Below are 12,955 nucleotides of genomic sequence, written 5' to 3'. Positions count from 1 at the left end.
CCGTCAGACGGTATCAAAGCATAAGGTCTGACACCAAGAGGCTCAGAGAGGGTTTCTAGTTTTTACCCCCCCTTTCTCCCCAATTTCGATCTTGTCTCATCGCTGCAACTCCCCAACCGGCTCGGGAGGCGAAGGTCGAGTAATGCGTCCTCCGAAACATGACCCGCCAAACCGTGCTTCTTAACACATGCCCACTTAACCTCATGCACGCACGCACACACACACACACACACACACACACACACCCACACACACACACAGACACACATCCCAATTGCTGCTATCAGACTCTCATTTACTATCGCTAATTCTGCACAACTTCAACACTTCCCCCCTAATCCCCCCTTTCTCTGATACATGTTTAAATATTGGACTATAAATTGTGCTTTCCTGTATTATACTTATTCTAAAATGTTTATTCTGTTTTCCTGAGCCAATTACTTTTTTGTTCTTATCCAGAAGGAACCTGCAAGTAAGCATTTTGTTGTTACCATGTGTATCCTGTACATATGACTAATAAAACTTGAAACTTGAGGGAACGGGAAAATGGATGTCCTTAAATGGATGTCCTTTAATGGATGTCCTTTAATGGATGTCCTTTAATGGATGTCCTTTAATGGATGTCCTTAAATGGATGTCCTTTAATGGATGTCCTTTAATGGATGTCCTTTAATGGATGTCCTTTAATGGATGTCCTTAAATGGATGTCCTTTAATGGATGTCCTTTAATGGATGTCCTTTAATGGATGTCCTTAAATGGATGTCCTTTAATGGATGTCCTTTAATGGATGTCCTTTAATGGATGTCCTTAAATGGATGTCCTTTAATGGATGTCCTTTAATGGATTGCCAAAAGGGGGAGCCACTACTCCTCTACTCCTCTTGATGCATTTGGATTGACATTATTTTATGAACAAAATTGAAACGATGAAAAAAGACAAATTTTGCAAAGGTATACAGAATGACAATACTAATGAGGAATTATATGTCGAAAGCTGCTATAGGACTGTACATTAGGATGCCGTGTGGGCATACAGCTCAACACGGACCTGTCATGGGGTAACCTAGAATAAAGATACTAGATCTAAATTCTAGGACGTCGGGGGAATAACCAGACCTCATAAAGGAATCTGTGAGGCCTGCAGTTTGTCTAAATACCTTAGAGAGTCTTGAAGAGGGTTTTTCTATATTTGTGTTCAACCTGTGATAGCGAACACAGAACACATTAAGTGCCCTTATGACTGCTCCAGCTGAAATGCCAGAATGGTTTAAAATGGAAGAAGAATGGATTTCCCACTGGGTCACACTGTCCTCTATAAATGCATGTGTAAAGCAGCTACATATTTGAGGTCCTAGTGTTGATCACATTACCCTCTGGCAGCTTTCCATCAGATGGTTTTTGTGAACACCTTCACTGAGAATACCTCAACCTTCCCAAAGTCTTCAAAGTGAATTACCTGTCAAAAGCTTGAAACGAAAGATGACAAAAGTGGACCTGAAGTTAGTTTTCCTCTCATCTAGTACTTAGCCACTTTGTTTAAGCCCTGTTTTCTGCTTAGCATGATAGACCTGTGTCTACATGCAAAGACCACCCATGCCACACACAGATACAGTATATACCCGTGTGTGTGTGTGCATCCCACCCAATGCGGGCTGCAGTCTAAGAATGTGTGAAAAGCACTGGTGTGTGTGTGAAGCAGAAAGAGGCTCAGCTCAGGTGTGTGTGTATGTGCGTGTGTGACAGGTGTGTGAGAAGGTATGAGTAAGTGAGAGGGAAAATGAACAAATAAGCAACAACGTTTTATTTAACCTTTATTTAACCAGGTAGGCTAGTTGAGAACCAGTTTGGTTCTCAACTTTTGGTCTGGCTCTGAGTAATGTCACACCCTGTCAGAATGACTGCTGTGTAGATAGGAAGAAAAACACAGCTAAAACTCAACACCACGCAACACTACACCTCTGAGCTTCTACCTGTTTCAGCCAAAACGCTGCAAGAGGCAAGAGGAGACCAAACAATACTGAATTAGACACAATAGTTGTTATAGTAGCACACGCACTCCAAGAGAAAATCATTGCTTTCAGTTTCTTTCAGTCTTAAATCTACCTGGGTTAATTACTGCTTGTGTTAAGAGAACATTATGATTTGGTAGATAGCAACACTATTTACACGTGAGAATAATGTTCTGATGCTTTCCCATTACAATCTAAGCACTGACGGATTTCTGCTTAATCCCTCACGTATTACCATAACATCATCTGTCTGATCATCTGTCTGTAACATGGTCTGTCTCTGTGTGACAAATATCCATTCTCCATTCCATATTTACAAATCTACTCATCTCCCGTATTGCATCTTCAATTAAATCTCATCAGTTCCCCATCCTTACAGAGTGTGTCACTGTGAGGACATCATGTAGGGTCATGAATTACAGCTGTGAGTCTGAGCCACAGCCTGCTCAAGGAGGGGTGCTGTTATTCTCTAATTATACACAGTCACCAACACCATGTCATCTGAATGGTTAGCGTAGCATACGTAGCATGTCACCCTGTCTGCTCTAGTGAGCAGCTCCATGCTGACTGAGATGTCAGGCAACGGAGAGGCAACATCAGGATCCAATGAGGCAGACTGACTGGCTTACTGCCACTCTGCTGCTATTGGACTCCATTGCTGTGGTCTAAAATTAGATAAGGGTAGAAAATCCACTTTTGGAAGTAAGTGATTGCTGCCATAAACCACAGGTTGACTCGTATCTGTCCTTTCAAGCTCTAGAGAATTTTATTTTTTTGGCAAACCATACATTTGGATGTCTCTCTCTTGGCTGAGGTAAGCTCCTTACACTGATTTTGTAAGCTAGACTTTAATTAAATAGCCAACTGGAGGTTTAAAAAAGGACAGGATAAATCCAATACAGAGAATTACTGAGAGTTTAACACTCTTTCATTCTTCATTCATGGCATCTCTGTCTCTCCTTCTCCCTTCACGGAATGCTAACCTGTCATTTTTTTTCTCTCCCTAAAACATCAGGACCCTTTAGCAAACAGACAGACAGACATGTAGTCTGGTGGCCATGCAGCCGCCTGACAGTCAGACACTAACTGGAAAGCTGTTTAGCGACATGATTAACATCATGCTATGCTGTGCTGAACCGCAATCAGAGGTCACACAGCTGGGCGCATTGAAGCAGACAGTTTTTTTTGCATTTGTATCATTACATGTTTGTCCGATGTTCTGCAGTTGTCCCAACAAAGGTGGAGACAATGCAAACAAGCCACTTGGTTTGGATCTTCCAGCAAGACAATAACCCCAAGCACACATCAACATCTACAAAGAAATTAATTGGCCACAAAATCAATATTTTGTAATGGCCATCTCAGTCTCCAGACTTGAAACGCATTGAAAACCTGTGGTTTGAATTCAAGAGGGCAGTCCATAAGCACAGACAAAGGTTATTAAGGATCCAAATGGATTCTGTATGGAGGAAGGGTCTAAGATCCCTCCCAATGTGTTCTCCAACTCATAGAAGGCTCAGTGCCGTTATCCTCGCAAGGTGAGGAATTGAAAGGTATTGAAAACAGCGGTGTCAATCATTTAGACGCCTAAATTTTGAGAAAAAACATATTACTTGTTAGACAAAATCATTTTTTCTGAGCAATTGTATTAGTATAAAATAATATAATAAAAAAATGTAGCATACAATATAGCTCAGTATTTGATTTATTTATTTTATACAGTAATTTTTGCTCATCTTTATCAAGGGGGTCAATGATTTCGAACCTGACTGTAAGGTAGTTTTGGTTAGGTGTTTTTTTATACTCAAGAGGTAGCCCATACTGCACTAGAAGACAAGGCATAGAGAGATATGACAGGCAGAAAACACACTATCCCAGGGTTAAAGGTTAGCGTTGGAGAGTCACTGAGCCATTAGCTGTGTGTCAGCTATGGTCTTCCAGTGTTGTACCTGGGCCTGTGCTCCGTTGATCATCAGGTAGTAGAGCTTGCTGAGGATGCTCTGCTGCAGCTGGTCCCAGGAGATGGAGCGGTCCTCCCTCATCAGGAACGGAGGTCCAAACCTGAGGAGCAGATGGGAACACATGATGACCATTCAGTCAGAAGAGATAGGATCTTAGACAGTTATCAATGGGATACGTGAAGTGAACTGATCAAAAAATGCAATTTCATTGATGAGGATGTTTGTGGTCAACTAACATTTCATTGACCTAAATGACTGTTTATTCAATGTACAGTGAGTGAAAGAGTAGAGTACACATCCTGCATTCAATTCTCACACTGTCATATAGGCAGAACCACACTAGCCCTGCTTAGGTCGCTGGTTTCTTACTAGTCTTCAGGCCCCCTTCACCCTATCGTCACGGATGACACTCAACCTATTTAATCACCATTATACCAGAGCTCTGCATCAGAGCTGAAGGATCACATGATGCCTTCATTAAACGGTACCTCGGATTAAGGCCATGTCTCTGTCATAAACTCCTCATCTCTAACTGGGAGAGGCTGAGGCTCACACACATCATTGAGAGATTCGTCACAGGGTTAATCAAGTTGCATCTCAACGATCTATCAAATTACGATTAAATATTTTCCTCAGTATACGTCAATCTGGCAGGTAACACGACCCAGAGCTGAATATTTTGTGAATATTTAGCAAATATTTCTCTGGCCTTAACTGCAAAATTTTGCTTGATTAGGTCAACGTGAAAGTGCACGAACCCTACCAAAATGTATTTCTCATCTGAGTCTTAAAGTAAAATATTGATTCTGTTTAAATTCAATACTCATCATAGTTTCATGAAGGGTTGTCCCATTAACTCATGGAAACCATGTAGATACTCAAGGTACATTAAGTTATCGATAACACTCTTCAACATTGTTACCAGTAATGTCATTGTCCTCCATTCAACATACTGTACTTTCCACGGGTTGTTGTGTAATTGCAGACCCACATTCCATGGTCACTATGAGCAACAGCTGCAACAACCAGGACATAAAGAGATACAACGAAAAAAGCCTTTCATTTTCTGTGCTTTGAGGTGTTTGTTCCTTTATTTTCAGGACTTGGTATGCTGTTCAGATCATCGGCCCATAGTCTTGTCAAGCCCTCTCTCTATGGCAGGCCCTGGTACACAGTACTACCCCTCTCTCTTCACCTGAGAATGATGCAAGATTGGAAGTATGTCAAATTGGCTTACAGACGTGTCCATGTTCATCCCACAATGATCTCCACACAGTCTGTGGTGCCTCCGAGGCACCGTTTTAGCAGTAGCCTTGTAAAGTATTGAGCTACTACAACAGTCTTGTGAGTTGTCTCTGAAGCAATGCTTTATTTGTCTTAGGGTACACAGAGAAGACAGCAAGAAACAAATTGTCCACTCAGACTGATGGATTTAAGATGTGAGTGTTGATCGTCAGATGACCGCTCTGATAGTTTTGTGTGGGATCATCCATCTAAAACAAAGGCAGCTGTGAGGACTAGCGCATGGCCAAGCCTGCCAACGTCATAACCAAGGCAGCAGAATGGAGCGTAGCTGGGGTAGTGGTGCGATAACAATCCAAAGACATACTACAGAAATACACAGAATTAGCTCCATTGAGACAGACCTTTTCAGAGGACAATTTCACAAATATTTTCTGAAGAAATGAATCGTCATGATAACTAACCCCTGATTAACTAAGAGTAGCACACACAGCTTTAAGAGGGTGCATAAATGATAAAGATTACACATGTCAAAATGGAATAATTTGGGTTCATTTCAGGGCAAGAGCCTAAAAAACAACAACCAGCTAGCACATAACGTTCTGAGAACCATATGTTTCTTAGAGCTTGGTGAGAGCGTGGTTTTCCTTTGGTTATTTTGTATACAACCTTCCCACAACTTTCTGGGAAACTGGAACATTCTCAGCACATTTAAGGAACTTGACAAAACTTAATTTTCTTGGTATTTCATTACTTTAACAGAAAGTTTCCTAAAAGTTCAAACATGTTTACACTTCATTTCAATTCTGGTAATGTTCTACTGTAGGAACATTGTTCAACTGGTTTGACATTGGGAATATTCTCAAATAGTTCAGAGAACATAAACTTTTTTTTTTAAGTACTTCAGCATAATGTTTCATCATGGTTCTATCTAAAGTCACGTTCTCTAATTGTTCCAAGAATGTTAAGAAACAATGTTCTTCTGTGGGAATTTCTGTACATTAGCATAACGTTTCCTACAGGTTTCATCATGGTTCTATTTAAAGTTATGTTCTCACATTTTTCAGAGGGAGGCTTACAAAAACTTTCCATAAAAACCACAGAAAACTAGTAACGTTTAGAGAACTTTCTACGAATGTTATTTAAAAACATATATATTCTGTTCTCAGCATTAAAAAAACTCTATCCTCTATCTTGTTAAGTATGTTCAGGTGCGTTGGCCACACCCACTCATTGGCCTGATCATAATGAGTGTTTGTTTCAGATGAAATGGGGTATGTTTGAATAGACTAAAATTAATAGCTTGTATTTTGTATGCGTAAAAAAACATGGCATGCTAGCTCAATCCTGGTGGCGCAGTGGACTAATTCCATGGATAGAGAAAAGAAGATTATATACTGGACAAAAAGCTTATTTCTCTCAAATTTTGTGAACACATTTGCTTACATCCCTGTTCGTGAACATTTCTCCTTTCCTAAAATAATCCATTGACCTGACATGTGTGGCATATCAAGAAGCTGATTAAACAACATGATCATTACACAGCAGTACCTTGTGTTGGGGACAATTAAAGGCCACTCTAAAATGTGCAATTGTGTCACACAACACAATGCCACAGATGTCTCAAGCTTTGAGGGAGTGTGCAATTGGCATGCTGACTGCAGGTATGTCCACCAGGGATTTTGCCAGAGAATTGAATGTTAATTTCTCTACCATAAGCCACCTCCAACATCATTTTAGAGAATTTGACAATATGTCCAACCAGATTCACAACCGCAAACCACATGTAACCACGCCAGATCAGGACCTCCACATCCAGCTTCTTCACCTGTGGGATTGTCTGAGAACAGCCTCCCGGACAACTGATAAAACTGAGGAGTATTTCTGAAAGTTTGAAAGGAAGTTATTCAAAAACCTCAAAATAACATATAATTTCTGTTCTCAGAGCATTAATAAAATCTCCCAGGAAAACTTTCAAGGAACCAGAGTAAAGCATTCTCAGAACCTCCCTGCAACCTAAAAATAAAGGTTCCCAGAATAGGCGAAATGTTCCCTTCTGTTCTCAGAACGTTGAAAAAACATTCCTTTTTACCAGTCACAAAACGTATGGCTTTGTTCCCAACCATTGTGAAACCAAAAACATACGTTCACTAACCCACAACTTCCAAGGAACCACATTTTCTAGCTGCGCAGTCTTTGGAATAAATTGCAAAAATAATGCAGAGCTCATATCTCTTAATAATAATTTCACGCTTATGGCAGAGTCAGATTTATTTTCATCTGTCAGACCAAAACAAATGAGAAAGTTATTTGATCCAAAAAACATCTGACACTTGTGATAAGATCATCCAATGGAGACTATGAAATGTGTCAGAATTCCCACTGATCCGCATCGCATCTCTCTCCTCAACAGGCAGTTTGTCTGCATGGAAATAAGACTCAGCATCAATATGGGTCACATTATGATTTGTTTGTCCTGTCCCACACTGTGCATAATGATGGGTTCACTAGGAAAGAAACATCTAAGCAAATGCAAAATACATTAAATCAATATGGGTGAGGTGGCCTGCTACAAACAGGACTGGATTTCAGACTATAATGTCTAGCAATCTGGCTTTGAACGTTCTTAGCGAGGAACTCACATCTAAAGCATGCCGTGTCCAGAGATGATATGGATTAGACAGCAAGCTCTTAGCTCTTTTACTACGTTATATGGAATTGTTTTAAGAAGGTCATACCAAGGATAATTTAGCTATTTGATCTAGAATTTTATTTGGCCTTACTGCTATTAGCCCATACAAATGCTTTTAATAACAGATTCACTACTTGGAACAACAGATAGTGCCCAACAAATTCCAAAGGAAGTTTGTTCGGAAATGTCTGTCCTGCATCTATGATAGGTATTTAACCCCTTAATTTTGGCACTGAACAGTCTCCATATATACTGTAATTCCATCATTTTTTTCAACTGGTACCGGGAGACCTTCAGATAACTCTTGTTGTGGGCAACTGACACGTACGTGAGAGTCTCAGCTTTCAAGAGGGGTCACCAAACCAAACTGCTCAGACGCAACAGACAGAAGCTGGCAAATCGGCTGTACCGAATTCAGATGACTTCCAAGACATGTGTAGGGGTCGTAGAGCAAAACGGACAACAACATCGTGTACGTGAAAGTCTCATGTTTTGTTCGGACGCTACAGACGATTTTGTGAGAAGACCGATTGTCGCTCTAGTGCTTTTACCTATCACTGCAGATGCGGAAGGGTGACACCGGCGGAGACGCATCCAATGCAAAATGACTGACATCTCTAGTTTAAACTAATGTTTTATTATACTAATTAGATTCATCAAGAAGGTCTTCAAAAATATATTCACTCACTTCGGAGTTGACAGTTAAACAAAGCAATGACACTGAAATGAAAATGTCACACTGTGCTGGTTAGAGGAATGTACCTGCAAAACCTATTCCCTGTAGGACAATAAGAAAAAGACAAAGAGTGCAATCCACATGTCATTTTCTCTGCACACAAATATCTTCACCCTTCACCTGATGAGACAGAGACAGGTCTGAGCCCACTTGGGCACACACTGGTTGAATCAACATTGTTTAAAGGTAATTTTTCAACGTATTGTGGCGTGGAATAAACCTGGAAATACATTGGAATAAAAAAATAAAATTTAAAAAAGTCATCAACCAGTACTGTTTTCATCTCATTTCAACCAACATTGAAATTAGGGTAAGACTTCAACTTAAATACATTGACTTAACTTGACTAACAGGTGCTTACATCAATCTAATTTCAACATAATCATCAGAACTATGTATACGTTGAAATTGCGTTGAAACTTCTAGTTTTTTTCTTCCTATATTGAAATTATGTTGAATTTGAGATTTGATTGGACATATTTTATTTTATATTGTTTCAAAATCAGTGCGATCAAGTCCACCATCCAGATGCCTACCTCTGTGTACCCTGCTAAGCTTGGGAAACCAGCTGTGTTTGATTCAGCTGAGCTGTCATGTCAACACATTTAGACATTGATCAGCTTTCATACTCCTTTGTGTAGACTACCTAAGTAACATAGAACAGTTGACAGTAACTCCTCTAACTTCTCATACCCAAGCTGTATGTGAAAGTCAATTCAGAGTGAGTTTGGGTTTATGTCGGCTACATTGATCTGATTTGCCCAACAAATGACACCATCATTTCAACGTGTAGCTAGGTATACTATCATTCATCCATGGTTGATTGGATTTTGGGAAGTTTAGAAGTAGTTACCATTAGCCCTGTAAATAGGATTTCAAATCCATGATAATAATAAAACACTTTTACCTTTGGATATTGTCTTGTATATGAAGGACGGTTGGTTGATTTAAAAAAACATTTTGTTAATTAAAATGTTGGATTCACGTCTCCATCTCAACAAAAATGAGTTTACAGTGTTAACACTAATATGCGAGAATAATATTTTTTTGTGAACCAATGTTTGATTTTGGCGTTACAATAAGGTTGGCAACAAAATGGAAAATCGTTGTGGATATGTGTTGCAGCTCAAATCGACTACAAAATCCACATGCAATGCTTTCTTTATGGGCTGGCTGGCTGGCTAGGTAGCTAGCTATCAAACAAGAAAACATAGCTACACACAATAATACCAATATCAGCATGTGCAGTAGCTAGTTAGCTGTAAAATCGCCTTAAAAAACTGCACTATCAATTTAGGAGTCTACAATCTCAGCATGTTCAACCTGTAGATCGATGTGCCCCACATAGTGGAGTCTGACATTCTCAACTGCAGATATACTTTTGAGGAGATGTGAAACGTTGCACATGCTATGTCTATGGTACAGGCTGGTGTATTCTGGCCGATCTGGGACAAGGAACGCTCTCCTTTAAGGAGTGAATATCTTCACCCTTCACCTGTCAATTGGGCGCTAGCTCAAAAATCAACACTAGCACTAATTTCATCAAAAAGAAGTATAACATTACACATATTTCCGAGATGTGAGATGATTAACTTGCTACCTGTAATATCATATAGCTTTGGAATCGTGACATTACGTGCTTTAGATGAAAATAGGCATATTTCTCGACATATACACTGACTTTGAGAAGGGATTGCGTGACGATTAGTAACCGTGTGACACAGCATGACAACGTCAACGCGAATGGTCGACAGTCTGCTGGGTGGGGCGTTATACGTTCCTTCATTCCTTTCTTTCATATCTCTGGCAACGGCACCATGCAATGCACCCTGGATTTACAACCCAAGAGGCAGACAAATAGGGAAAATGGGCTAGACCCTCTGTTAAATAAAACATTTCTCGAGGTAGGAATATTGCAAAAATATAACCAATGGCTAATTTAAGAGAAGACGTCCTCCCGTGTTATGACATCGGCCAGTATTGAAATCTAACATGTATGATAGACGTTTTCACCATCTAAAAGTCCTATTCCAGTGTAGTGAGAGTGACTTTACCACAGTGCTACGTCATACCGGACGGATTTCTGCCTGCTTGAACGCCAATAACTCAGATACACATGAAAACATGAAAGGACCCAGGGAATTGATAGAACATCACTCAGGGATGCACAAAAACAATATAACATTCAAAATGGGTGAACCTTTCCTGTTTTACACACGTTTTTATGTTTACAACTCTGGTTGAAATGAGATGAAAACAGTACTGGTTGATTACTTTTTTCAAATCAAATGTATTTTCCAAGTTGAGTCCACATCACAATACGTTGACAAATTATGTTGAAACAACGTTGATTGGTTGTGAAGTTTGACATCTGACACCAGTGTGTGGTGCCCAGTGGGAGGGTTAATCAGCAATGTTGAAGCATGGTAGAATGCTGAGAGACACTAAGCCTTCTGGGTGGGATTGGATTTCTCATGTCCGACTCTGTGAGGTCTCCTGAGCGATTATTGATCCCTCCACTGCTGTCGGGCTGGATGTCTGATGGATTACTCCATCGTGTCAGATGTCAAACTTCACAACCATTCAGTTGGAGATTCGCATCTCAATTAGATTGACAAGAAACTCTTAGAGGCTGTGACTCATTGACTGTGGCTCATTCAACTGTCACATGAGATAGTAGAGGCCTTTCTGTGCTGCATATGTGCTTCCCCATTGACATTACAGTCGTGATATGTTTTCCTGCTGGCCCAAAGTCGAATGAAAAGCCTATATTTAGAAATGACACATGACCTTATGTTGTAACTGTAACTTTCTCTTTCACCTCTGAGTGACAGTATGAAGAGGTGATCAACACCAACCTCCCCTTAGATCCCAGAGTGTGTTTGAAACAGTCACCTAACCTGACAGCCTGCTGGGCATTCCAGGCGGCGTTGCACACCAGCAACAGGATCTTCACTGGCACACCATGGTTCAGGAACTCTGTTGACAAAGTTCCGGATGGAGGTAACCTTTGACCTTCGGGCCCGGAGGAGTACGGTGAGGACGGCAGGCTGTGGTGGTACCCTGCAGGAGAGGAGGAAAGAGACAAGAGGGGGGGGGGGGGGGATTGAAGGAAAGTTAAATATAAGATTTGGCGAGACATTCTATTTGGGGAGGAGTGAACCAGAAGGGAGAACAGATGGAGCGGGCGCTGCAGACTCTCCCAGCAGGATGGTCTCATCTGATGAAGCTTTTCACTCCTGGTGGGTGCCAGCACTTCTCACCAGCTAACTTCTCTTCCCTCACACTGTGGAGTGTGACTGAGCAAAAGCCTGATGAAATTGCAGCACTCACAGACATTAGCAGATGCTGTGTTACCAACCTACTAACCTCATCCCCAGGCTATTGCGCACAGCGCATATAAGCCTGGGATATCAACCACTCAAAGTTGGCCTTAGTGGGAGTGACCATGGAATTATATGCAAGTGATTCTATGGCAAAGTATTTGTCATCATTTCATTTTAGCGAATCACATGTGCTTGTGGTGTGGTGTGTTTGTGGTGCTCTGTGCTTGTGATGTACTAGCATAAGGGGGAAGGTGTTGTGGGAGATGATTGGTTGGTAGATTAGTTAGATTTAGCCAATGCCTATGTGCCAGGAGTTTCTCCCAGCTCTATGATTTGGCCAAGTTTGATGCGCTGGTCCACCAGACTCTACGCACATTTGTGCAGGGGTGTCTGGGAACGAGATTACCAACCTACAGACAATGCCAACCCATCAGGCGGCACTGGCTCCCCAAAACACTTGGTGATAAATCACATGGTAAATAGGACTGTAGACAGAAACGAGCAGCTATTGATTGGCCCAGAGACAGTGTTCTCCCAAAACCACAGCGTTGTATTAAACACCGCTGTTTACACCCATCCACCTCACAATTAATCATCGCCAACGGTGAATGTCATGCTTGAAGGTCCCAAAGCCGCCAAATATCCCACCATTCAATCCAGCCACACCACAGGTCTAATACCAGGATATAGGAGAGTGAAGGAATGCATGGAAACAAAGACCTATTCAATATCAATCAGACCCTTCATGTAAACAGCTCTGATATGATAGAGCCCTGACCCGAGAGTGAACATAATGAGGAAGAGTATTACTGCCCTTCATTTATTCATGTTCAACTAATGAAGCAGCTGATCAAACTCTCTTCAATCATGCTCTGCAATTTACATAAGTGTTGACCTCTGATCGCTGTGAGGATGATTTATGTAAAGAAGCCCTTCTTTAATGACTGTTGAAACCTTCAGAATTCAAATCAAATCAAATGTATTTATAT

The 12,955-nt window shown here is 40.9% G+C and overlaps 1 protein-coding gene across 1 annotated transcript in view; it reads right to left on the bottom strand.

Moving 5' to 3' along the window:
• Positions 1-12,955, bottom strand: part of LOC109897377 (ubiquitin carboxyl-terminal hydrolase 43) — a 97,054-nt gene that overhangs the window by 22,933 nt on the left and 61,166 nt on the right. Inside the window, exons 7-8 of the mRNA XM_031834581.1 lie at positions 11,541-11,703; positions 3,959-4,070 (exon numbers count right to left, since the gene is read on the bottom strand). Of these exons, the coding sequence (XP_031690441.1) occupies positions 3,959-4,070; positions 11,541-11,703 (275 nt within the window). The remainder of the gene's footprint in view (positions 1-3,958; positions 4,071-11,540; positions 11,704-12,955) is intronic.

This window comes from Oncorhynchus kisutch, linkage group LG10 (genome assembly GCF_002021735.2).
Source record: "Oncorhynchus kisutch isolate 150728-3 linkage group LG10, Okis_V2, whole genome shotgun sequence".
Lineage (NCBI taxonomy): Eukaryota > Metazoa > Chordata > Actinopteri > Salmoniformes > Salmonidae > Oncorhynchus > Oncorhynchus kisutch.
The sequence above is the reverse complement of the archived record's forward strand: the minus strand, read 5'-3'. Positions and strand labels throughout refer to the sequence as shown.